At 41.0% G+C, this 27725-nt stretch overlaps 1 protein-coding gene and 1 long non-coding RNA gene across 5 annotated transcripts; one reads left to right on the plus strand and one right to left on the minus strand.

Moving 5' to 3' along the window:
- Positions 4093–8372, minus strand: RPL34 (ribosomal protein L34). 4 transcript variants are annotated; one of them, XM_005666943.3, is made up of 5 exons: positions 8290–8372; positions 6642–6715; positions 6463–6562; positions 6084–6187; positions 4093–4218 (listed from the first exon to the last, which is right to left on the minus strand). In XM_005666943.3, exons 2-5 carry the CDS (start codon positions 6704–6706, stop codon positions 4134–4136), a joined length of 354 nt encoding a protein of 117 aa, XP_005667000.1. In that variant the 5' UTR covers positions 6707–6715; positions 8290–8372; the 3' UTR covers positions 4093–4133. The 4 variants fall into 4 exon arrangements, with proteins under 4 accessions (XP_005667000.1, XP_005666999.1, XP_013834419.1 ...); XM_005666942.3 differs by having other exon boundaries at positions 6642–6737; positions 8290–8313; XM_013978965.1 differs by having other exon boundaries at positions 6642–7163; positions 7203–8296.
- Positions 8429–27485, plus strand: LOC102161553. The gene is made up of 6 exons (XR_002346833.1): positions 8429–8589; positions 9960–10139; positions 12023–12145; positions 24174–24283; positions 25909–25968; positions 27013–27485. It is a non-coding gene; the product is annotated as an uncharacterized LOC102161553 (long non-coding RNA).

Genomic DNA, 27725 nt, shown 5'->3' on the forward strand with positions numbered 1-27725 from the left:
GGTATGGTATTGCACTGCTGAAAATAAACTTGATTTACTTATTTAAACATATGGAGATTTTCTGCTTTTAAGAGTAAAAGAACTCCTTTTACCCCCCAATCCTTCTAATAGAATTTATAAGCAATTCAATGGAAGGAGAAATACTAGACTTTAAAGAGAAACCACTGACTATATTCACATGTCTTTTTAGAAACCTGTCAAGAATACTTTAAGTCACACACACAGAACTGGATTTAATAAAAGCTTTGTTTTCCTTTTTTTTTTTTTTTTTTTTTTTTTTTTTTTAATTTAACAAATTCAAAACCCAGAGGAGGGCAGAATCCATTTCGGTCCCTCAGATACTTGGTACTATGTCCATACCAATCTTTGTTCTCTTCTGTCTACACCTCATAAGATAAACGCTGCTCTCCTGCCAGTGGTGGGGTGGGAGGAGGGAAACTGACCAGATGACAGCGTGGGAGGGTAAGGTGAAAAGGAGAATCCTCAGCAAAGGGAACATGAAGTGTGGTCTGGGGTCAAAACTTAGTGGCTAGAGTTCCCATTGTGGCTCAGTGGGTTACAAACCAGACTAGTATCCAGGAGGATGCGGCTTCGACCCCTGGCCTTGCTCAGTGGGTTAAGGATCAGGCGTTGCTGTGACTGTGGTGTAGGCTGGTAGCGGGAGCTCTATGGACCCCTAGCCTGGGAAATTCCTTATGCTGTGGGTGCAGCTCTAAAAAGACAAAAAACAAAAATTTAGTGGCTAAACTAACGCAGGTGAAGACATGGTCACTGATCAGGCACCTTTCACATCCTGTCTTACCGACTGCATGTTTGTGTTCCCCTCAAGTCTGTAGGTTGACACCCCAGTCCCAGTGTGATGATAAGAGGAGGTGGGGGCCTTTGGGAGATAATTAAGGAGGACGGAGCCCTCACGATGGCATTAGTGACCTTTGTGAGACAGGAGAGAGCTTTCTTCTCCCTCTATTGTTCATCACATGAAGATATAAGAAGGCAGCTGTCTCCAAGCCAGAAGACCACCTTCACCGAGAACAATCCACCAGCACCTGTCCCCAGAACTGAGAAATGTGTCCGTTAAGTCACCCAGTGCAGCGTAATTTTTACAGCAGCCTGAGCTAAGACACTTAGGAAATATCATTGTAACCCCAGTAATTAATGTTGGCTATGAAAATACTGTACTTTAGGGCCAAATTTAAACAATCGGCATGAATGAAATAATCGGCTATATAAGAAAGCTCACAGTGTTAGAGAAAAATTGTAAATAGTCCAAATGTTCAAAAGAAAGGGAATAGTTAAATTACAGCACATAGATGTGATGACATATGCAGCCACTAAAACAATGTTTCAAAAGAAATACACTCACAGGGGTTCAGCTGGGGAAAAGCATTGAATATTTGTTCTCACATATAGTATGCTTACAATTTTTATTTAAAATGTCTATTTTATGCCTAGACAACAAAATGGGAAAGACATCAATCAAACTGTTAAAAGTGATTATCTGTATAGTGAAGGTGCTTTTATTCTATTTTTCCATACTTTCCTGATTGTCTATAAAAATATTTAAAATGAAATCACTCCAAATTTAGAAGAGGTTAAACCATCTAACATATTAAGAACTCCTTTTATTTCAATTTTTTTTTTTTTTGTCTTTTTTAGGGCTGCACCCTCAACATATGGAGGTTCCCCAGGCTAGGGGTCCAGTCAGAACTGCAACTGTGGGCAATGCGGGATACGAGCCTCGTCTGCAACCTACACCACAGCTCACAGCAATGCCAGATCCTTAACTCAGTGAACAAGGCCAGGGATCGAAACTTCATCCTCATGAATGCTAGTCGGGTTCGTTAACCGCTGAGCCATGACGGGAACCCCAGAAGTCATTTTAAAGTATGTAACTTTAGGAGTTCCCGTTGTGGCACAGTGGAAACAAATCCAACTACTATCCGTGATGTGGGTTTGATCCCTGGCCTTGCTCAGTGGGTTGGGGATCCAGCATTGCGGTGAGCTGTGTCTGTAGGTAGCAGACGGGCTCAGATTCCATGTTGTTGTGCCTGTGGTGTAGGCTGGCAGCTGAGGCTCCGATTAGACCCCTAGCCTGGGAACTTCCATATGCCACAGGTGTGGCCTTAAAAAGCTGAAAAAAAAAAAAAGTTATGTCACTTCAATGCTTTGGCTTTCTCAAATTTCTAAGTTAACCCACTTATTTTGCAGAAACTTGATAGTCCTAAGCCGTTCATCTGTGTTCAGTCAAGTTGTTCCATGGAACTGTGTAGGTGCAGTAGCGAGAGGGAAGAGCTCAATTCACACTGGGCGGCCAAATGGAGGCTTTCTACTCCAGCTGTTACTACAAATTCAATGCAAGACCTTCAGAAACTAGATTTAGCCTACGAACCAAACAAAAGACTGAATTTAAATTTTAAGGCTGTTTTTGAGTGCTATTTAAAAAGTACCAGCTTTTAGGTCCTTATACTAAACACAGGACTGCATCACAAAACATGTCCATGCAGTACGTATCTGCCCAAGTCACACAGAGATGTTCACTCTGCCTCAGAATCCAATCACTTTTGGCTGCTTCCAAACTTGAGCCACATCAGTGACAACACTGAATCCTTAACTACTAGACCAATAGGGAATTCCTCCAACGCTTTTCAATTGTATCTCCATTAAAACTTTGTCTTTTCCAGGGCCACAACCTCGGCACATGGAGGTTCCCAGGCTAGGGGTCTAATTGGAGCTGTTGCTGCCGGCCTACACCACAGCCACAGCAACGTGGGATCCAAGCCGAGTCTGCAACCTCCACCACAGCTCACAGCAATGCCGGATCCTTAACCCACTGAGTAAGGGCAGGGATGGAACCCACAACCTCAAGGTTCCTAGTCAGATTCATTAACCACTGAGGCACGATGGGAACACCTACCTCCATTAAACATTGTGATTAAATGCCACCTAAGATATCATCCTGGTGTTTAACAAGCCTTGGGATTGGCAGGTTTGGAAAAACCTGATGCCCAGTCAACCTCAAATCACTAAATACACCACTTGCAAATTAAAGCCCCACAAACGTTTCTAGGTAATATACACAACCTGTGCACCTCAATCCCCACGCTTATAAAATAGAAATAAAAATATCACAGGATTGTTGGGAGGACTAAATGAAGACCTTAAGTGCTATGGAGATGCACTTAATATCATTAATATTTTAACAACCCTGGGCTCAAGTACCACCCAGCCACTTAGTTGTGATGCCTTTCCTTTTCTGCAAAAACATTAACAAGAGGAAATACTCTTCTGCCTACATTTAAGTCGTCATGACAGTAAATGCTGAAACTGAGGAAAAGGGCCAGATTTTACAGAATTCAGATACTCTTTCACCTTCTAGATTCCTGGTTTGTGAAAATAGCCTGGGCCTCTGCTTTCTACTCTCCCTGGCCTGAAGAAATGGTCTTGGAAGACCATTCAGAAGAGCTTATGAAGAATCCTTGGAAGGAATGTTCCCTATAGCCTAAGCATTTTAAGAATGAGCTATTAGTAAAATATCAACGTTATTTTTGCATTTAAAAAAAATCTTTTCAAGGCCGCACCTGCAGCACAAGGTTCCCAGGCTAGGGGCTGAATCTAGCTATACCAGTTCATGGCAACACTGGGTCCTTAACCCAGAGTGAGGCCAGGGATTGAACCCGCGTCCTCACGGATGCCTGTCAGATTTATTTCCACTGAGCCACGACAGGAACTCCTTTATCTTTGCATTATTGAGTTATCAGGAACAATATAACATAGTTCTGTCATCTAGCGCTATCATCAAAAAATCCCAGCTAACCAATGATCTCTAATTACTTTTAGAAATAGGAATCATGCTGTACTGGGAACTATATCCAGTCACTTAGGATGGAGCACGGTAATGTGAGAAAAAAGAATGTATATGTATATGTGTGACTGGGTCACCCTGCTGTATAGTAGAAAATTGACAGAACACTGTAAACCAGTTATAATGAAAAAAAAATAAAAATAGTTATTAACTAAAAATAGTGGTGGTTCCTAGTTACTACAGAAACCAAATCTGTATACTATTAACAAATCATAACAGATAACAGAAAAAGGCTTTTGATTTTTTTATTACTCAAAAAAGCTTCATTTTTTTATTTAGCTTTCTGACTCTGTGCTTGTGCTTTCAACACTTTCACAACAATTTTCTGCTCCTCGATAAGAAAAGCACGCTTGATCCTAGAAAAGAAAACATTAAATGAATAGTTAAAAAAATTTAACACAGGAAGGAAAAGTACTATAAAAGAACCCAAGTAAAGCAATTAGGGACGATACCTAGAAAAGTAAATGAAATCTGCACAAGTGGAGTGTTAACACTCAGGGCAGAAATTCTAAGGACAGACCCTTTCAGTATAAGACCTCCTTCCTACCCTGGCACTTAAAGCAGACTACTTCAATTCTACACCAGCAGTACCTGCCCTCCTTTTGAGCCTCGATGAACTATGAAATCACCACCCCAGGAGATTGCTCTCTGCCACTTAATTATAGTTTTCACTTAACCGCATTTCATGGTACCCCTGGTCATCTAATAATCTACCCCCAAACCCTGGAATTTCTAACTCCTCCAATTGTCCTAGATGTAATCACATTATAGAAAAAAAGCTGACATCACTCTTACTCAGCCAAGACTGCCACAGACTCCCTCAGTGTCATAGCTCACATGTTTTATAAGCTCCCCTATAGCTCTACACTCGAATTGTCAGAAAATAGGGCCTAAGAATTCTATTTTCAACATATGCCCACATGATTATGTTTAGCAGTCTGGGAACCAAAGACTGTAAAAAGCCAAACTCCTCTAGTTTGAAACTCATGATCAAAAAATAAGGAGTTCCCGTTACGGTGCAGTGGAAATGAATCCAACTAGGAACCATGAGGTTTTGGGTTTGATCCCTGGCCTTGCTCAGTGGGTTAAGGATCCAGCACTGAGCTGCGGTATAGGTCATAGATGTGGCTTGGATCTGGCATTGCTGTGGCTGTTGCGTAAGGCAGCAGTTACAGCTCCAATTCAACCCCTAGCCCTGGAACGTCTTCACCAAGTAAAAACAATTCCAAGAGCTCTTTCTTTGTTGAAAGAATGACTTCACTACTCATTCTGCTGCACTTTTAGTTTCTGGCACAACAAAGGCTTCCCTGGCCCGCTTAAAAACTATCAACTCCCACATTTTAAAGGATCAAGCTAAAACTCTGTCCTATAAGGTCCTTCATGATCTGTGATGTTTCTACACTTCCTATCATCTCCCACAACTCTCTGCTCCTGCCACACTAGAACTATATATACTTTGTCCCTACATTAAAGAACATAGTACCCAGGAGTTCCTGTCATGGTGCAGGGGAAATGGATCCAACTAGTATCCGTGAGGATGTGGGTTTGATCCCTGGCCTTGCTCAGTGGGTCAGCAATCCAGCAGAGTGCTGTGAGCTGTCGTGTAGGTTGCAGACATAGTTCAGATCGCCTGTGGCTGTGGCTGTCAGCTGTAGCTCTGATTCAACTCCTAGCCTGGGGACTTCCATATGCCACCGGTGTGGCCCTATAAAGCAAAAAAAAGAAAGTAACTAGGACCCTTTCACTCCAACAACCTGACCAAACCACTACGAGTTTCTTACCTAGCCCCCACCCCACTTTTAATTTCTACATCTCACATAAAGATGTTCCGACACAATAGCTGAACTGGAACTGCTATCATTTAGTAGTCTGTATAGCACAAGTTATCTCTACTCAAGGAAGGATTCAAGAATATGCAACTTATTATTATTTTGTCTTTTTTTTGGCCATTTCTTGGGCCGCTTCAGCAGCATACGGAGGTTCTCAGGCTAGGGGTCAAATCGGAGCTGGAGCCGCCAGCCTATGCCAGAGCCACAGCGGGGTCCGAGCCGCGTCTTCGACCTACACCACAGCTCATGGCAACGCCGGATCCCCAACCCACTGAGCAAGGCCAGGGATCCAACCCACACCTCATTGTTCTTAGTCGGATTTGTTAACCACTGAGCCATGACGGGAACTCCTATTATTATTTTTTTAACCAGTCTTCATAATTATTATTTACCTGTCACGGACACATTTAGCACACATGGAACCACCATAGGCCCGGCTGACATGTTTTTTCGTTTTAGACAATCTCATGAGAACTTTAGGTCTCACAGCACGGACCTGCATAAAGAAAATGTTCAGATTATTTTGTGATGTTATAACACAAAGCATCCCAGATTTTTGCTGAGTGTTAAGTGTAATCACTAGACTAGGTTAAAAGGGAAATGGCATATACATCTGAAAAACATTTCATTGTATTTGTAGTCTTTAAAAGATTTCGATCATGGATGCTTAGTAATTCTCAGTCCTCCTAGCGGTGACCTCTCACCTTTACCAAGGAATTAATGCTCGAAAGCCCATCCTGTCATGTTATTCACAGCAAAAGGTTCACTTACTCCTCGAAGTCGGCCTGGGCACACGCCACATGCAGATTTTGGTGCTTTCCCAACCTTCTTGGTATAAAGGTAAACGATTCTATTACCAGGGGTTCGGGACCTAGGAAGCGAGAGAACAGGCACTAGCTCAGCATTCTGCAGAACAAATGACAATATGTATATAATTTTGTAATACTTACAGCCTGGTTTTGTTAGAGGCTGTGTTGTAGGATAGCCTACGACGGTACGTCAATCGCTGGACCATTGTGAATACCTAAATCGAGAATAAAATTGCACTGTAGAAAAAATTCAAATCTTAGACAAAGCAGAACCACAGAGTTTACACACTGTTCACATATGCTCTTACATTAACTTATCTTACAAGCAGGATTTCATACTTTACAACTACAATTGGCTCTCCCTACCTGCAGGTTCTCTATCTGCAAATTAAACCAACCATGGATCAAAAACATTCAGGGAAAAAAATTTCAGAACTTCCAAAAAGCAAAACTTGAATTTGTCATGTGCTCACGACTATTTACATAGCCACTTACATTGTATTACGTGTAATATGTAATCTAGAAATGATTTAAAGAGAGAACAAAAAACACAAAATAAAGTGTATGGGAGGACTTTAGATAAAAGACCTGAGCATTAATAGATTTTGACCTACTCAGGGGCCTTGGAACAATCCTCCAAGATACTGAGGGATAGCCATACTTATATAAATTAATTAAATGTGGCAGGGGCTGATATTCTGATTATTAGGCCTTCCCCTCCAAGAGTCTGATTCTGTTTGGAACAGTGTCCAGAAAAGTGCAAATCTTAAAAATCCTGGAATTAAAGGAAAAGCATGCCATTTTCGGGGACCACAAAGTCCACGGGCTAACAGACACAAATGTCACTAGGATTAAACGACAACAGGAGTTCTGCCCACCGCAATAGCTACTCAGGGTTCAGTGTTTTGCCCCAAAGAGACATCTGGGTCAAGTTAAGTGCCATTTAATACTAATTCTGGTATTGGCCCAAGTGTCTCTGAATTATGACATCTGTTTTGTTTTTCTTTATCAACTAGAAATAATACTGAATGATGATGTTTAGCAAATCGGTTACATAGGTACACATGAGCGACTCATTTTCCAGTGAACTACCCAAAACATAAGCAAGACTTTAATCAACCTAGTTTATGTCAAATCTTGTCACCTTTCTTCACAGCATGTTACTTAAAAAAAAAACAGCCTGCATCTGTTGTTACAAGCTCCTTACTAACATTACACTGGGAACTGTCAGACACCAAAACCGACATGGAAAGCTAATGCAATAGTGACCCAATTAGCCGTTTCCTTCTACAAAATCAAGACAGAAAACTCCCTATTAAAACACTGGCTTTGGGAAAAAAAACCTCGATTTTGAAAGGATCAGAAGATGCTGGTCGTCCCGCAGGACAACCCCCGCCCCTCGCCAAAGCCTGGAGAACAGCTACCCGATCGGGGTTAACACGAGAGCGTAATTATGAGAACGTGCAGCGATTTCAGAGTCCACCAGCCAAACAACAACTCGTTCGTCTCCGAGCTCCCCTTCGCAGTATTCGCTGGACTGCGACTGCGCAGGCGGCAAAGCCACGGGTGGTGAGCTCGGGTCACCTACTGCTCCGGAGGGGAGATAGGGAATCGAGAGGTGTCTGAAGCTAAAAGCCGAGAAATTGTTCATCACCAGCCTCCCACCTAAGCCTTTACTCCCACGCCAACTCAAAAAACTGTGCCTGGGAGATCCTGACTCCTATAAGTCCCTGGATGGCGGCCGATTGCAAAGGCAGTAGCGATAAGAAAAAGAGAAGAGCAACCATACCTGTGGATACCGTCCCCGGAAGAGGAAAGGGAAGGTCTCGCGAGCGCAAAGGTCAAATACGACTGCGCATGACAGGAAGTTACATCAGAGGAAGAGGCGTGATGGAGAGAACGACGTCGCCATGTTGTACGGAAGCTACGCAGCTCCATACAGTGGGCGGGGATTCATAGCGCTGTTGGGTTGTACGGCAAGCGCCTCCTTGGAGCGGGATGCGCCCCAGCCATCCCCAACAGCGCCACACAAAGATCTCTCAGCAATCGCTGTAGAAGCAAAATATTGAGGGAGCTGCGAAGCGCAGAGGTGGGACAAAATCAACTATTTTTCCGTTCTCAAGTGCGCTGCAACACGTTTAGCCAAAAGAGCGCCAGCTTTTGAGTTAGACCTGGGTTTAAATCTCTATTTTGACACATATCATTAGATAACTTTTCAGGAATTACTGTCTTTAACCGTTTCTTATTTTTCGTTGTCATTCATCCAAAGCACAAGCTTTACGAATTAGGATTTTAACCCAGTATTTGCTAGTTATCAGTTGCGTTACATTGGGCGAGTCCTTAAATCTCTAAAGAGGAACGTATTCGTAACTACCATGCAGAGTTGGGTCGTGATCAAAGGCATCATGAAGTTCAAGCACTTAGCGCAGTGTCTTGTAGAGTGAGTGTTCAATAAATGGTGGCTAATCTTATGATTATGTACAAAGGGTTTCTAGAGGCTTCACTTGTGTGGTAACGTCTGATCTGGGCCTTAAAGATGAGGAGGAAGAAAAAAGAAAAACCTCTAAAATAGCATGTAAATGTTTACATTAAGTGTCTATCTGCATTTTTCAGAGGACAGGGGAAAATATCCTTAGGTTTCATTATATTGTTAAAGGGGTTCGTGACCTCCAAAAAAGTAAAGAACACTTTCCCTGGGCTCTAAGGAAGAATGCTAAAAAGGGTCTTTACATTTTTAATCTTAGATTAGGCTCCCTGGAAACATATTGAGAGAGAGTTATATGCTGGTGTATTCAGGAGTGCTCTTAAAAAATACACCTGTTGGGAAGTGAGCAAGGTAGGATCAGAGGACCCACACTGTAGATGAAACCGAGGCTTCAGCTATTCCAGCAGAGAGCTCTGTATTGGGGATGGCTCCTCACAGCTGTCCCAAACTGGCAAGGAAACTGGGCCTTTGCGTTCCCACATCAGACAGTCTTTGGTCCGGCTGCTCCCTATTTACAGGTGTGGCAGCTTCCTGAAACTGAGAACAGTGTCCTGTGACCCAGTCAATATCCTTGGCCCAGAAGAGAGGATTTGCATAGAGCCGCCCAGTGGCCACTCAGGTCCCCTTCTAAGTGGGGCCTGTTCATTCCGTCGCGCCTCACATCAGTGCCACCTTTGTCACCACACCGGATGGAAGGCTCTGGTTATAGCCCTCCCCTGGCCGACTCTCACATAATTCCTTCTCCCCTGACTCTGTAGTTACTTCTTTCCTTCCCAATCTGTCACTTTTAGTTCTCGAGACTCCCTTTGTCGCTGTACCAGGTATTGAGATGGAGGCTGGGATAGAGAAGCAAGTGTGGTTTTATTTATTTATTTATTTTTACAATTTACTTCCTTTTCTTATTTTTTTTAATTACTCAAATGAATTTATCACATCTGTAGTTGTATAATGATCATAACAATCTGATTTCACAGGATTTCCGCAACTGTGGTTTTTGAACGAATGAACAAATGAATGCATTTACTTGGAATATATTCTCCCTTTTGCTGGAGTGACTTTGCTGGGCAGGTGAATGTAATGGAAGCTGGGAGCCCGTCGCCCATTGTAATGTACTTGGTGACCTTGTCTTTCTTTCTGTGCCCACCTCCACCCAGGTAATTGAGAACAATGGTCTCACTATCACAGTTTTCCTGTATTAGACTTACCCAGTTCTATGATGTGACTTGACTTCTTTATATTTGCCTTTTTTCTTGTCACTCTTGCCATAGATGTGGCAATCTTATTAAACATTTCAAAGGACGTCATTTGTTTTTGTTAATCTGTCTCCCTTTTAGTTCTTTGTTCATTTGCTTACTAAATATTTCCGGTTACACCCTGTCTTCTTATCACTGTATCTCTAGGCCTCTCTTCTGGCTGTCAGTTGCTATATAACCATAGTGGCATAGCCTAACAACCATTTTATTATGCTTGTGGATTCCATGGGTCAAGAATGTCTGCATGGCATAGTGGGAATGGCTTGTCCCTGCTACGGGATGACTGGGGGTGCTTCAGCTGGGAATGATGTCAACAGCTGGAGGCTGGAATCATCTGAACACTTTTTAAGTTAATTCCTGTGTTGGGATACCTTGAAGGCTAGGCTCAGCTTGAGACTGTCAATCAGAGCATCTATGCATGGCTTCTCCATGAGACTTGGACTTCTCAAACATGGCAGCTGAGAGGGAACATCTAGAAAGCAAGCAGTGTAAGAGAACCAGTAGAAGCTGCGTGGCCATTTATGATCTAACCTTGGAAGTTACATAGCATCGTTTCCACCATATTCGATTGGTCAAAGCTGTTACAAGCCCTCACAGATTCAAAGGCAGTGAATGTATAGCCTTAGTTTTGGATGGAGAGTGTCAGTGATTTAAGGAATATTATTATTATTATTTTCTTTTTATGGCCACACCTGTGGCATATGGAAGTTTCCAGGCTAGGGGCCTAATCAGAGCTGCAGCTGCCAGCCTACACCACAGCCACAGCCACGCCAGACAAAAACTTGTAGACGTTTTTATTATGTTAAATTTATGTGTCAACTTTTGGAGAATCAATCTCCTTATGATGTTGAGCCTATCCAAGAAAATGTCTTTCTCTTTATTCTTTTTTTTTTTTTTTTTTTTTTTTGGCTGTGCCTGTGGCATGTGGAAGTCCCCAGGCCAGGGAGCTAACCTGCCTCACAGCAGTGACTGGAGTCAGAGCAGCAACAATGCAAGATCCTTAATTGCTCAGCCACCAGGGAACTCCTTTATTTTTATTTTTATTTTTAAAGCTTTATTCCTATAGGTTTTGTACATTTTTATTGTGTTTATTTCTAGGTATTTTACTTTTTTTTGTTGCTAATATAAATGGCATTCTCTTTTCCATCGCTCCATTTAACTGTCTTCTTTTTATTGAAGACTACAAATTTTTATTTATTAGCTTATATTCTACTACCTTACTTAATTTTGTTATTATTGATATTTAACTTTTTATTAATTTTGTAGGAGTGTCTGGGTATATTATCCAGGAGTATTACCTCTTCCTTTATAATTTTTATGCTCTTATCCAATTTTATTGGCTGATACTTCAAACACAATATTAAATAGTAATGTAGATAATGGGCTTAAAAAATGTTCTTGACTTTAGCAGGATAGCATCCAGTGTTTCTCTGCTAAGTCGTGTTCAGGAGATAGCCACTGATTACTGTTTCTTTTCTTTTTTTTTTTTTTTTGTCTTTTTGTCCTTTTAGGGCCGCACCTGCGGCACATGGAGGTTCCCAGGCTAGGGGTCTAATCGGAGCTGTAGCCACTGGCCCACACCAGAGCCACAGCAATGCCAGATCTGAGTCATGTCTATAACCTACACCACAGCTCCCAGCAACGCTGGATCCTGAACCCACTGAGCAAGGCAAGGGATCGAACCTGCATTGTCATGGTTCCTAGTCAGATTCGTTAACCACTGAGCCACGACGGGAACTCCTTCTCAGTATCTGTTAACATGATAATTTAAAATTTCTCCACAGATCAATTCATGTCGCCAATAATACGGAGTCGAGGGGAAGCAGCACCTTTTCTAACTTGCACTAAGGCACCCCGGTGTTCCTGTTTCGCTGGCCATGCCTCTGCCTGCAACGCCCTTTGCCCAGGTATCTGCATGGCTTACTCCTATTTACTTCCTTTGGTTGTTTACTCAGGGTCACTTTTCAGTGAGGCCTATCCTAACTGTCCTATTTCAGTTGTACCTTTCTGTCCTTCATTGACGCTTATACATCCCCAAACCCTGTTCTGTTTTTTCCCTGCACATTTCATTTTCTACATATTACATATTTATTTATTGTGTCTATTATATGTTGTCTGTTTCCATTAGAAGCATGCTCCATGAGGTGGGGAGTTTCATCCTTTTAAAAATAATCTTTTTATATATATTTTTAATGCCCAGAGTAGTGCCTGGCACGTCATTAGCACTCAGAATAACTTTTGAGTGACTACGAGATAGGAGCCTATCAAGGACTGGCGAGAGGGAGCATTTGAACTTGAGTCTCCTGTTCCTGAGAGCTTGAAGTTAAGAATGGAAGGTTATTTCTAGATGAGGTTATATTTACAGTCATTGAGATATGGGAAAGAGATGGAAAGACGGTGGTGGTAGAACTTGTAAACGTTGTCCCGTGGCTGGGCGTCACAGCCTGAAATACTCCATGAATTAGTGCATTTTATTAGTCCTGTAATTGTGACTCGCTCAGTTCTGTCACAGTTATGTTATGTACTTTGTGTATTAAAAACATTAATTAGTCCAATGTAAACACTGCAAATATGTCATGGTTTTGGTACCCTGCTTTGGCATGTCTTCATTTCAGAACTGATGCTTGGGAACCTCAAGGAAAGGGGTTCGAGTGCCTGCCCCGAGGTCTCGTCTCAACATCTGAGAGGCCCTGACAGAGACACCCCTCATCCTAAACACTGTTAACTCCTGAACTTCTGTTGGGTCTCCTGCTGATTATGTCACCTGCATCTTTAATTGTCTTGCCATTTTGAGCTACCACTGAGGGATAGTTTTTACTACAAAGAGTTAAAATAGCAGAGCCTTTTAACCACTCTAAAATTGAGAACTAGAAATTTGAGACAAATTAGATTTTTCTAATAGAAATGTTCTGAGCCTAAAGCCCTACAGGAGAGTAAGGAAACCAATTAACTTTAATTTAAATAATCATGTCTTAAGTAGCAAATGAACCAAGTTCTATTGTTAAAGAACAACTGTGTTAAATCCCCGAAAGTTTAGCTTCCAAATGGCATTAATGCCGTGGTTTTGTGTCTAACTAAAGAAATAAGCTTCTATTGGTCACTGTAACCTCTGTCTGTTGTCTTACTGGGAATTGCTATTGAGCATAGAGGAGGGGAAAGATTGAGAGATCAAGGAGAGAATAATTCTCACTGATGTTCCTATTGTTAGTAACTTTTTTCTTTTTTTAAGCCAGAAACAAAAAAGCTAAGCATTTTATTCCTGGGGAAAAATAGTACAGGAAGATGTGAGAAAAGCTTGTTTTCTTATTCTGAACCTTGCTTATATATGATTTTCTGTTTGAACTTGCTGTTTAAGAACAATGTATTTATGATGACTGAGATCACTATTTGTAACTACAGTGAATTTCAGCCAATGTCTATGAACATTAAGGCAACTTTCCACAGTGTATTAATAAGGTATAATATTAAGGTATATTATGCTAAAATCTGGCACTGGGTTAATGCCTGGAGATGTATTTTGGATGGGTTTATGTAACAGAATAGAAAGAACATGAGTTTGGCAGACAGTTTGAAGTCAGATTCGTGGAAGGCTTTCAGTGCTATGCTCAAAGGTTTAAATGGTATTCTTCTAACACCTTAGGTATTTCTTCATCCTCATATGCTACCTTGGTGACCTTGGAAAGGCCAAGTTAATATGCGAGATTGTCTCTTTGTCTTTAGTATGGAAATAATAATCCTATATTATAGGTATGCTGGGAGAATTAATGGACATAAACATGTGACTGAGGCTGGCACACAGTGGAAGCTTAATAAATATCGGCTTTAGTGTTGTTTTCTGGAAACGAAACACTGCTTTCTGTACCCCTTATTAGCCAGTTTTGCACACTGGTGTCACATCCTGTGCTTTGCTAATATTTGGTGTGTTCTTGGGAGAACCTTTTCATTTTTTTGTGTTATATTGAGGGAGAACTAGTTACCAAGAAGCCCGGATAGAATTTTCCAAAATGGAAATTAGCATGTTGACAGGCAAGGGCAGAAAGAGTTAAAAGAGTTGGTGTATCATGGAGTTCCTGTAGTGGCTTAGTGGGGTAATGAACCCGACTAGTATCCATGAGGACTTAGGTTCCATCCCTGGCCTTGCTCAGTGGGTTAAGAATCCAGCATTGCCATGAGTTATGTGTGTAGGTAGCAGATGTGGCTTGGATCTGGCATTGCTGTGGTTGTGGTGTAGGCTGGCAGCTGCAGCTCTGATAAGGCCCCTAGCCTGGGAACGTCCATATACCACGGGTATGGCCCTAAAAAAGCCAAAAAAAAAAAAAAAAAAAGTTGGTATATCAAACAAAGCCTTGACTTTCTGTATATGCTTTTTTCTTCAAAGCATGGCCACTGCCTTTGCTGGCACTGTGACCTCTACCTTGTTCCAGTTATTTATGCAAATAAAGATAATTTTTTTTTTCCGTGAAGGATGCTATAGAAAAATCCAGTGCATTTCCATTATTGCTTGCTTAAAAGCAATACCGTTTTGTAGCAAGAAGAGAATAATTTTGCAGGATGCTCCTCTACCCCCTCATAGAAAGTATATAATATCATGTTTGTGTTGAAACTTTTTTCTTCCAAAATGTCGTAACCCCATACGAAAGAGAATTAAAATCCCATTATTTTAATTTACATCTCGCCACAAGATAAGTAAAGTTATCATTGAAATTCTAATTAAATGGGATGATTGACTAAGGTAGCACATCAAAGAAGAGAAGTGAATATGATAAGTCGAAGACTTATTAATTAGTCTGCGTGGAAGAAATTCCAGGGATGTCAAGCTGAGCCTGCTGCAAGGAGAAAAAAAGCAGACAAGAAAACGTTCGTTTCTTTGAAGTTAGGAACTGAGATAGTGATGGAGGTAATTGTGTCTGACTGGATCCAGTAATGAAGAGCCGTAAATCAGACCTCAGAATCGAAGGAAAGATTCAAGTAACGAGTGTGGCTGCCCCCCTGCTGCGAAGAAACGGAATGCAGAGCGCACTAATTGACCCAGCCTATTTCCCAGTAGTTCTCTGTTATTATTTATTAATTTTTAATTTCTGAATTATTTACGTCCTGGGAAATTATTCTTGACAGCCTGTTAGGCGTGCCAAAGTTAATGGAGGATGAAAGGATTGGTACCAGAATTAGCAGGGATGTAGTCCCAGGCTACTGGATTTAATGATTTTGGAAAGAAAAATTGATTTCACACAGCGTGTCACTTTATACTACTTTAGGGATACACCAGCTATTTGATTAATTGAGGAATAACCAATTCAAAGTATATTTGAAGTGTAAATGAGTCACACTGCTCAGCTGTTTATTTTTCCCTCTTTCTGAGAGATCTGAATTTTCTTGAAGCTGCTGATGAAAAGCTGATGAAGACACACTTGCATGCTTTGAACGCACACCTGTTTGATTCGTATTCAACACAGAAGGGAAGAAACCCCTGGAATACAAAAGGAGATATTTTCACTTTTCTTCTGTCTCCCTTCTAATCTCTTCACGTGATTTTTTTTTTTTAATTTTTTATTCCAGCATGTGGCACAGCAGTAGGTGCAACTTGTGTCTGGGTTCAGAAACATTTCTCATTTGTTTTATAGCCTATGAAACAACTAGAAAGAAGCAGTGCTTGCTAATGAATAGAAGGAACAAATAGAAGAAAAGTGTATTAAAAAGAAACAATGACTTTGCTGAATAACGTAAGAGGATTCATCTATTAGGAAAATGAGTGAGTCAGACATATGCCATTACCATCCAGACTAAAAGCTCTGCACCATTCATGGCTTCTGTCTTTTTGGCCAAACCTCATTACCCTTGGCGTGTCTCCTGCTCTCACTTTTGTTCATCTCTCTTTGGTCTAGTTCTCTGACTGGTCTCAGGTCAGACCTTCCTTTTCCACTGTATTCAGCAGCAGTGTTTCTCAAAGTTTAATAGGCAACCAGATCACTTAGAGGTTCTTCCTACTCTGCAGGTTTAGATTTGGTAGGTCTGAGAAGAGTGCCAAGATTCTGCATTTTTAATAGGCTCCCAGGTGAAGCTTCTGCCACAGGCCTTGACCAGTCTTTGAGTGGCAAGAGCCTACAAAACTCTTAACAAATTCATTTTCTTTAAAAACATAGCTTTTAACCATGTAACCTTCTTCTTCAGACACCATAGGCGATTTCCAGTAGTACAGATAAACACAGATCCCTTAGCCTAGCATTCAAAATCTTCCTCATAGGATCGCAACCTGCCCTCCTGGGCGTATCCTCCGTTTTCCAGCTCCTTGCTCTTGTTTATGCATTTCTCCTTCCTGAAATGCCTCTGTCTTTGGAAATTCTACCAGTGCCTCAAGATGTATTTCAAAGATCACTTCCCCAGTGCTGGCTATTTTAACCTTCCTCCCACTCGACAAGAGTTCTCCTTCAACTGCTTTTCTCATACTTTAGTTGTGCCTCCTTCTCAGGTTCTTGCCCCTAATGTACTTATTTTTCCCAGTGCGCAGACAGAATTGTGAGTTGTATAAGGGTGGGGACTGTGCCAAGTGCAGGTGCAGAGCACAGCGTACCTAGCTAACAAATATAACCTAGTGAAGCTGAGCTGTTCCCTCGGTGGTCATTCCTACCCTTGAAAATTTGTAGCATCTCAGGAATTCTTTAAAAGAGCCTACAAATTCTGAGTTTTGCTACTTCATTTATTCATTTATCCATTTACCTGTTTACTCATAGGCATTTGATCTCTTTGTGTCAAGTGCTGTTCCAGGGGCTGCAAATATAGAAGTGAAACAACAGTCCTGTCTTCCAATATCCACCCTCTCAACCTTTTTTTTTTTTTTTTTTTTTGTCTTTTTGCCTTTTCTTGGGCTGCTCCTGCAGCATATGGAGGCTCCCAGGCTAGGGGTCTCATCGGAGCTGTAGCTGCCATCCTACACCAGAGCCACAGCAACGCGGGATCCGAGCCACGTCTGGACCTACACCACAGCTCACGGCAACGCCAGATCCTTAACTCACTGAGCAAGGCCAGGGATCGAACCTGCAACCTCATGGTTCCTAGTCAGATTTGTTAACCACTGGGCCACGACAGGAACTCCTCCACCCCCTCAAGTTTTATGTTCTGCTTTACTGCCTTTATATTTCCCAATTCCGGCCCCCCAAATATAACCTATCTAAGCAATATTTATTCATCTTAATTTTTTAAAAAAGCAAAAGCCTCCTTGGTATTTCTTGTAACTATTATAGGCTCAAACATCATTCCCTCAGAATACAGATGGTGTGAATCCTGAGGGACTTTCTGCCTTATCTAGACTTTGCAAATACTCATTCTCCTCTCCAAAGAAGCCTTGGCCATTCAACCACAATTCCAACCCGATCCCTACCTCCTGCAATACCCATTTTTCAGCATCTTACCAGATCTCAAACCATTGCTTCTGCCTGTCCTGAAATCCTTAAGAGTGAGACTACACAGCGTATTTAACAAATGTCACTCAACGCCAGAATTGTCTCACGTTCTTTCCTCATCCTTTCTTCTCTCCTCTTTTTCTTTCTATGTGTTTATCTCATGCTCTCACCCTGCCATACTTTCCATCCTTAACCCCTGTACCCTTCCAAATGTAGAGGGAAAAACATTAAAAAAAAAAAAAAAAAACTTCCTGCAGTTCCTATCTCTGACTCCGTGGTAATGAACCTGACTAGTATCCAGGAGGATGCAGGTTCAATCCCTGGCTTCACTCAGTGGGTTAAGGACCCAGCGTTGCTGTGAGCTGTGGTGTAGGTCACAGATGTAGCTTGGACCTGGCATTGCTGTGACTGTGGCTGAGGCTGTGGCTGGCAGCTGCAGCCCCACTTGGACCCCTAGCCTGGGAACTTTCATATGCTGGGGGTGCTGCCCTAAAAAGACAAAAAAAACCCAAAAACCCACAAAAAACTCCAAACCCTCCTAATTTCGTATCTGCCATAAAGATTCAGACAAAAATAAATTATAAGAACTTGTGTTATGGAGTGTATGATGGGGAAATGTCCAAGAGTCTGACTACAAATAAAAAAGAGACAAAATTGAATTGTGTTTCCTTGGTGGTAAGCCAACTCTGGCTAACAAATGAAAGGAGAAGAAGGATTCAAGGGTGGCCCAAAGAATAGAAGACAGAATTCAGTAGGACTGAATTTAGATGAGCCGAGAATGCCACCTGATGAGAGACGGATTCCTTAGTGCCCAAGTTCAGAGGACTTGCTTGGGTCTAGATCTTACTCTCTCTCCTGAGAATCGACTCATAAGTAGAGTAACCCAAAGAGGGAAATGGCTTGGAGCTGGCCCATTCTCCTTGGGGAGACTGGTTATCGATCCTGTATCCCTGGAGATGTCTTCATTCCACCTTTTAAACTGATTTTTAGCATTGGCCGTCAAAGAACTCTAAGTGATACAAGAGGCAGTTACAGTAGTAGGTGTTCAGTAGAGGTTTGTTCATCACATCGTGTATCAGATATGAATTTTATACCGTCTTCAGGGACAGCTCCTTCATATCTTAATGCACAAGCATTCCACCTGTGCGCCTTTGCTCAGGCTTCCCTCTTGGTCTAGGATGTCATCTTTGCTGCTCCTCCTCTCTGCTTACTCGGTGCCTATACTTACTTTTTTTTTAATGTTACTATCACCCCAAAGAATCAAGTTATTCTGTTTTATTATGAAAAAATTCCACATACATCAAAGTTAAAGGAACTATACAATGAAACTCACATCTCCTCTTTCCTGGATTCAATAATTATTAACATCTTGCTAATTTGTGTTTATATACTATATATTTATTTATTGGCTGCCCTGTAGCCTATAGAGTTCCCAGGCCAGGGATCACATCTGAACCACAGCTGCAACATAAGCTGCAGCTGTGGCAGTGCCAGACCCACAACCCACTGTCCTGGGCTGGGGATCCAACCTGCACCCCGGTGCCTCCAAAATGCTGCCAATCCCGTTGTGCCACAGTGGGAACTCCTCATTTGCATTATCTTTTTTTTCAGAGTAAACTTGACATCATAACATGCCCCATGCAACTCACCATGCAACTCCTAAAAATAAGGATATGGAGTTCCCATCGTGGCTCAGTGGTTAACGAATCTGACTAGGAACCATGAGGTTGCGGGTTTGATCCCTGGCCTTGCTCAGTGGGTTAAGGATCTGGCGTTGCCGTGAGCTGTGGTGTAGGTCCAGACGTGGCTCGGATCCCACGTTGCTGTGGCTCTGGCGTAGGCTGGTGGCTTACGGCTCCAATTAGACCCCTAGCCTGGGAACCTCTATATGCTGCAGGAGCAGCCCAAGAAATGGCAAAAAGACAAACAAAAGCAACAACAACAAAATAAACTAAAAATAAGGGTACACTCCTATATAACACAATTCCATTATTCTGCCTCAGAAAATTAATAGTAATTCCACATTGAATGAAACCAATTGTTTCCAGAATGTCTTTTATATCTTTTTTTTTTTTAATGGGAGCAAGTTCACTCACTGCGTTTGGTTGTTAGGTTCACTTTTTTTTTTTTTTTTTTTTTTTTTTTTTTGTCTTTTTGCTATTTCTTGGGCCGCTCCCGCAGCATGTGGAGGTTCCCAGGCTAGGGGTCTAATCGGAGCTGTAGCCACCGGCCTACACCAGAGCCACAGCAACTCGGGATCCGAGCCGCGTCTGCAACCTACACCACAGCTCATGGCAACGCCGGATCGTTAACCCACTGAGCAAGGGCAGGGACTGAACCCGCAACCTCATGGTTCCTAGTCGGATTCATTAACCACTGCGCCACGATGGGAACTCCTAGGTTCACTTTTCATATAGAATAGTGCACTCTCTTTTTTATCATGCCGTTAACTTTTTGAGAACTACAAGCCAGTTATTTTGTAGAATGTCTCACATTCTTCGCCTGTCTGGTTCTTTCCTGCATGTTGTCTTTTAACTGATTCCTCTCTCTCCTATACTTTTGGTAAACTGAAAGTTAGGTCTAGAGGTTTGATTAGATTTATGCTACACATTTTTAGCCAGACTGTTTCTTAGGCAATGTTGTGTACCTCTCATCATATCAAGAGGCACATTGTATTTGGTTGTCCTACTCTTAGTGATGCTAAGCTTGATGACTTGATCAAGATATGGCCCCAAGATCACTCCATTTCAAAGTTAAAACTTTCACTACTTTTCAATCTTCAACTGTGGTAGTTTAATCTCTTCCCCTGTGTGTATGTTAGTTGTTTCTTTTTTTTAGCAATATATCGGTTTTTTGATGCTTCTACTTTATGTTACGGGCATAGTCTCGACCTTTGTTTTCCTTGATCGATGGCGAAATCCTTAAGGGGAAGGTTGATATTTTATTAATTTTATTTTCCTTATGGTCTCTCTGGGGACAGAAACAAGGTATAAACGTATACATAAAATGCATTTCATTTATATTTGAAACTCCAGTGTCCAGCATATGAAAGATTCTTTATAAGGAATGATTGTGCCCTAGCTGCTCATTCCTTCAGAATGGTCTACCTGTGAATGAAGTAATTGTGAATTTTCTCATTTGTCATAGTTTGTTTTCACTGACCCTTGGAACCACAGTTTCAGAATTCTGGTAGCTGTACCACTGGAATAGTGAAGTCTGGAGGATACTCCTGAAGATCTTTGTGGTCATTCATTACTGATCAAGCCTTAATACTGAGAGGGTTACTTGACCGGGTTTTGGGTTATGTGGTTCATAACAACACAACTCAATTTAGACAATGAATTTTCATTGGAAGTCTTTATATTTCATAAAACGTAGACTCATATGCCCCAAGTGTTCCAACATACTTAAAATTTTCCAATAAATATATAAAGTTCCAAAAAATATTTTTCTCTAGTATTTATCCATGTTGAAAAAGACTGCTTCATCTTTTCTAGAAGATTTGATTTGACTTGGAAGCAAAAGTATCAATTTTAAAACTACATTAATTCAAGTTAAGTAAATTCACTAACATGTCACTTAATATTATTAAATGTTGAGTTCAAACAGGTATTGTATAATTTGAAAAGCAGTTCCAAACTTAGCAGTAATAACAAAGCATTCTTCAAAATTTTTCTTGTTATTTTTTCTTTTTACAATCAAATTATATAAGGCCATTTGATCACAATTAGAATCTCCTGCACTTTGATTTGTATTAAAAATGTGTAAAATCATTATTATTGATTTGTATTATAAAGGGTTTCAGTCTCAACAGAAATTCTTATACCTGTCTAGGTAGGTCGAAAATAACCTCTTTTAGAACTTTTTTTTTTTTTTTTTGTCTTTTTTGTCTTTTGTTGTTGTTGTTGTTGCTATTTCTTGGGCCGCTCCCGCGGCATATGGAGGTTCCCAGGCTAGGGGTTGAATCGGAGCTGTAGCCACCGGCCTACGCCAGAGCCACTGCAACGCAGGATCCGAGCCGCGTCTGCAACCTACACCACAGCTCACGGCAACGCCGGATCATTAACCCACTGAGCAAGGGCAGGGACCGAACCCGCAACCTCATGGTTCCTAGTCGGATTCGTTAACCACTGCGCCACGACGGGAACTCCTTTTAGAACTTTTAAATTTAGTTTGTTTATATGTAGTTTGATACTTGTGGGAAAATAAAAATTATGCCATTATTTTCTGTCTTTGACCATCAAATATTTAGCATGCATTCCTTTCTTTTCAGGAAAATCTTAAATTGGACTTGATTCCTTCTATGACTATTATCAGTGTGCACTAGAAATGAGCACTACAAAAATCACTAAAATCAGGACTTCGCTGGTGGCCTAGCGGTTAAGGGTTCGGCCTTGTTACTGTTGTAGTGCAGGTTCAATCCCTGGCGCAGGAACTTCCACATGCTCCGGGTGCAGCCACAAACAGACGAAAACAACAACAACAAATAAAAATCATTGTCTTCCATTGAATTTTCTTCTTTTCAACTATTACAACTTTCAAGAGCTCTTTTTACTCTCCAAATTTTCCTTCTCTGTAGCACTTTAAAAAAAGATTCCAGGAGTTCCGTCGTGGCGCAGTGGAAACGAACTGGACTAGGAACCATGAGGTTTCAGGTTTGATCCCTGGCCTCGCTCAGTGGGTTAAGTATCTGGTGTTGCCGTGAGCTGTGGTGTAGGTCACAGATGTGGCTCAGATGGCGCATTGTTGTGGCTGTGGTGTAGACCAGCAGCAACAGCTCCGATTAGACCTCTAGCCTGGGAACCTCCATATGCTGCAGGTGCGGCCCTAAAAAAGGACAAAAGACAAAAAAAAAAAAAAAAGTTTCCACAAGGATACAAGGATAGTTTTTTCTTCTAATTTCTCAGAAGATACTAATAGTTTTGTTAATGTTCTCTCTCTAGTCTCCATTTTTTTCCAAGTTACTTTCTTTTCTTCATTGGTTCTGGCCTCTTTCTTCTATAATAGGCGTCTTCCTCAAATATCTGGTCATCCTCTCTTATATGTTCATGATTAAGAATGAGGGGTGAAATATCCTTGGTTGCACTGGGTACTTTTGTAAGGCTTATTTCCTTTGAATGACAGCGTCAGCTACCATGTTATTCAAAGGACAGGCTGTGTGTTGCTGACCTCCTGATGTCAGTATTTTCAGATCTTTCTTCTTAGGTTGGTTTTGTTGGACAGAAAAGAATCTTCCAATCTTGGGCCTAGAGGCACATGGTCCAGCTGCTGGCATTCTTGGAGCCAAGTCAGGGAAGAGATCGACGTTGTTTGCACTTAGCTTTCAGTCACAACATCACTCTGTGTTTGGTATGATAGTAACATTTCTTCAATTACGTCTAATGGCTCACAGTCCAGAGGCCTTCTGTACCTACTTCGGAGAATAAACGATTATACCCAATGGTTTATATGTGCATGTATTTAATACAGATACTGTATATTAAAATACAGCCACATGCAGTGTGAGCAGAGAGAGACGGAGCTAGCCTGGGGGAACCGCGTTCACCCAGTCCTCCCTAGTTGGCCACTTGGTTATTTCAGGCTCCTCTTTACACCTTCTACTCCAAGCAGAAGTATATGGTGCTGCCAGCTGTCAATCTAGATTCCAAAATTTTTCCGTCCTTGTGTTCTCTTGTGTTCACTTTCATGTGGGTTTATGCCTTTTAAAGAAACTCTCTTTACTCAGGAGCATTTGAGTAGAATTTTGCAGAGAAATGAAATTAGATGTGTGGTTTACTCTACCATCCTAACCCACAAAACCATTGAGGCCACTTTTGCTTCTTCTAAAATGAGCAATACGGCAGACGTTTCAGGTTATTACGATAAAGGCCAAAGTGTTCTTTTATCTCCTTTATTCTCTGTCCATGACAATGTGAAACAATATTTAGATTGAAAAAAGTATGTGTTCATTTAAGCTCTCTGTTGAGGAGAAAACTGGATTTGAAAGTTTAAATAGTCTGAGCAACCGCATTTTGATCCTTGAAGCCAACTCAGAGCAGTTTTTTCCACAACCCATGACCAAACTTGATGCACACAGTGGCTGGTTACAAGTCCAGAGCCATCTGTCTCATTAGGTTCTTCTGGGAGCAAATGCAAACTGTTCTATCTCATTTGAAGGAAGTATGATGTCCAGTTTTTCTCTAATAAACACATTAAACAGCATGCAATTTTATTTCTGAACGAGAAACATTTCTGTTACTTAAAATAGAATGACATGTGTTAATTATGGAAATATGGATAAATTGTCTTCCGGGAAGGTGCACTCAGGGCTTAATATGAAATAAAAGAATAAATAAAAAGTTTAATTCCATTCATTTCCCGTAAAAATGAGAAAAAGAATTCATTAATCATAATGTAACTGTTATGGATACTTCGAGACTATAAAATGGGAAATTTGTCGAGATCTCTCTGGCTGACCTGAAATAACATTTAGCCTTCTTCCTTTTTTCCTTTCTCGCTTTCTTCCTTCCTTCCCTCGAACATGTTTCTTGATTCTCAGGGCGCAGAAGGCTCTGAACTAGTTACTGGGCTCTCGCTGTGAACAAGGCAGACACTGTCCCTGCCTTCTCTTGAAACTATGTTCTGGCAGAAGAGACAAGCGTGAAACAGGTAATTACAACATGACTTACTGCAATGAGAATATAAAAGAGGAGGATTTGCACCCCTCTCAGGTGTAGGGTTTGAGCTGAGATCTGAAAGGAGTAAAAGGTGTTGCTTAGGCAGAGGGCAGATGTAGGAGCCCAGGAAAGCAATACTAGCCCTAAGTAACAGTAGGTGTCAGTCGGTGCCCAGGGGCACTCCTGAATGGCCAGAACTGAGAGACAGGGAGAGAGAGCAGAGAAGAGACTGGGCAGAAAGCCAAGTCCACCTCATGTTTGGCTGTAATATTTCCCTTAGAAAGAAAAGAACCCCTTAACAGCAGAAACATCAGGCAGGGAATTTACTTGTCAACAGTTTAAATGGTCATCCTGCTTCAATATGACAATACATTTCAATGAAAACATTGAATGCTGAGGACAGGTTTTCAAAAAGTATATATTTTTTAATGGTTTGGGGACTTTTATTAGACTTCAAAATGGGTTTTCTAACAGGAGAACAAGAACAGGATCTATTGAGCACCCAGCACCTCGTCTGTTATCTGCTAATGTGTCTGCCTCACAATGTTCTTGTTTGGTTTTGTTTTAATCACAATTCAGTGTTTAAAAGATAAAGCTTTTTTAACATTCACTCTTGCTCAATAGCTGAATGCATGTGCTGTCCTAGATCATGAGGTTAGTGGTGCTTATTTCAATATTAAATAAAAGGATTCATTTTCATTGAAGCAAGCAGGGAATTAAGCTTACAACTTCAATTACCAATAATTAATTCCCTGCACTGCAAGCCAGGCAGTTTGCATTTAAACTTCCAATGCCCAACGGATAACAAAAATCTATTTTGATCACTTTTTATTTCCATCATTTAAGGAGTACATCTTATTTCAATTAGGCAAATGCATTTCCAGATTATAAGAGAGAACAAATACTCCTTCTAAAAAACTAGGCGATTGGAGTGGGGGAGACTTTTAAGCATGACAAAGAAACCCTAGGATCTTTTCATTTCTCTTGGTTTTATTGAAGGAGCACATGCTATCTTGTAGAATCAGCTTCCTCATACACACAAACCTGTTATTTACAAGCAGATGGATCATTTCCCTAAATTTATTTTTCCTTATGCATTAAGCTATTCTTTGGTGGCATTTCACTATCCTAGAAAAAGAAAAGAATCGAGCCCATGATTTAACATGAAGCAAAATTAAGTTCTACTCCAAAGCCAAGCTCACTACCTTGGGCAGCAGGCATAAGGATCAGAAGAACTCTTCAAGGAGGGAAACTTGACCTAGAGATGGTTGAGAGAGACTGAGCTCCTCAGGATGTTCCACATTTTTTTTCAGACAAGTTCTGCCAGCGTGTCACCCAAGCTCAGAGCCAGACTTCTTAGAGATGAAAAGAGATGCTTGGAATTAGGTTTCACTGGAAACAGGCAAACCTGTGTAGCATGAGGAGAATAAGTTCTAAGAAGCCTTATCTTTCAAGTGTTGAAGACATTAGTTTTCTTCCTGCTTGTGTTAATTTGGCCCCGGATAAATCTCAGAATTCATAATGATTGACCATGTTACAGTAATAGCTCATTTAAATGGAACTCAGTGAAATGAAACCATAAATTTAATGGAATTGGCTTCTTTCTTTGGCTTTCAGAAAAATAATGCAGTATCAATCATTCCATAAAAAGTAACAGCTTCATTGGCAAGTTCTAAGGTTAGTACATATCCATCCCAATCGTCAATCTGTGCTGTAGAATGTTTAGAATCTGATTCCCATACCTATAATATACTTAATACAGCAGTAACACACTAGAAAATCATACTTCCCATTTTAAGAAAACAAACCAATATCAGCCAATATATTTTAAAAATGTTTCCATTAACAATGTTGCTGCAAATGGCATTATTTTGTTCTTTTTTATGGCTGAGTAGTGTTCCATTGTGTATATACACCACGTCTTCCTAATCCAATCACCTGTCAATGGACATTTGGGTTGATTCCATGTCTTGGCTATTGTGAATAGTGCTGCAATGAACATGTGGGTGCATGTGTCCTTTTTAAGGAAAGTTTTGTCTGGATATATACCCAAGAGTGGGATTGCTGGGTCATATGGTAGTTCTATGTATAATTTTATAAGGTATCTCCATACTGATCTCCATAGTAGTTGTACCAGCTTACATTCCCACCAAGAGTGAAGGAGGGTTCCCTTTTCTCCATACCCTTTCCAGCATTTGTTATTTGTGGACTTGTTAATGATGGCCATTCTGACTGGTGTAAGTTGGTACCTCATGGTAGTTTTGATTTGCATTTCAGGATTGAAGCAAAAAAGGATTTCTGGAAAAATGAAACATAGTGATTAAAAATGGAAATAGTTATTCAATTCAGCCTAACATTCAAGCATTCTGATTAATCAATAAACTTTTTCCATCATTACATAAAAATATATACAACATTGAAAGAGCCTCAGGGATCAAATAAGATTCAACCAACAGTTTCTAAATGCATTGAGAAAGAAGGGTTTGCTGGATATCCATATACAAAACAAACAAAAACAGATTCTGTGCTCCTGGAGGCCAAAAGCCACAGCTACTAAACTCATTTAAACAGAGAGATCCACCACTGGCCCTGGTGTGTATATGCTTAATGCATTGTTAGCATAGCCAAATTTTTTCCAATCTGGGAAATCAAATCTAAATGATATAATCAGCAATTTCACAGGATAAACTTAGAGAAAGTATTAATCTTTTTTTATTGCAGTGTTTTTGTTAATGAATCACTCTGAAAGGGAGAGGAGAATATTTAATTTGCTTAGGAATGAGGATCAACTGTGTGACATTTGTTTCCTGGTTTCTGTCTTCATATTTTTAAGATCAGACCAACAATAAAGGTAAGTCACTTGTCTTAGACGGTTTGTTTCCGTCCTCTCCACACCATCTGTTAAGATACAACCTCTCTCTGCTGATGTTTTTAACACAGACAGGCAAATTTGATCCAGGAACTTTGTTATGGTATGTACAAATCTAAGTTTGCAGGCTCCATGGACGTCATTAACCCAAAATATCCCTACTGGACCACAGGAGACTGAGACCCATCCTCTAGTCATAGATAGCCACAAGGAACAAAAAGGAAGCTCAGATTTGTTTGGAAAGATAGGCCAATACTGGAGGTCCATCCAATACCTCATGGATTTGCTATTACACAGCTGTTTTTTGTTTTGTTTTGTTTTTGTTTTAGGGCTGTACCTTCGGCATATGGAAGTTCCCAGGCTAGGGGTCAAATCGGAGCTACAGCTGCCGGCCTATGATACAGCCACAGCCACATGGGATCCAAGTTGCATCTGTGGTCTACACCACAGCTCATGGCAATGCCGGATCCTTAACCCACTGAGCAAGGCCAGGGATCGAACCTGCATGCTCATGGATCCTAGTCAGGTTCATTAACCCCTGAACCATGACAGGAACTCCCTACAC

The sequence above is a fragment of the Sus scrofa genome, chromosome 8 (genome assembly GCF_000003025.6).
Source record: "Sus scrofa isolate TJ Tabasco breed Duroc chromosome 8, Sscrofa11.1, whole genome shotgun sequence".
Taxonomy (NCBI): Eukaryota; Metazoa; Chordata; class Mammalia; order Artiodactyla; family Suidae; genus Sus; species Sus scrofa.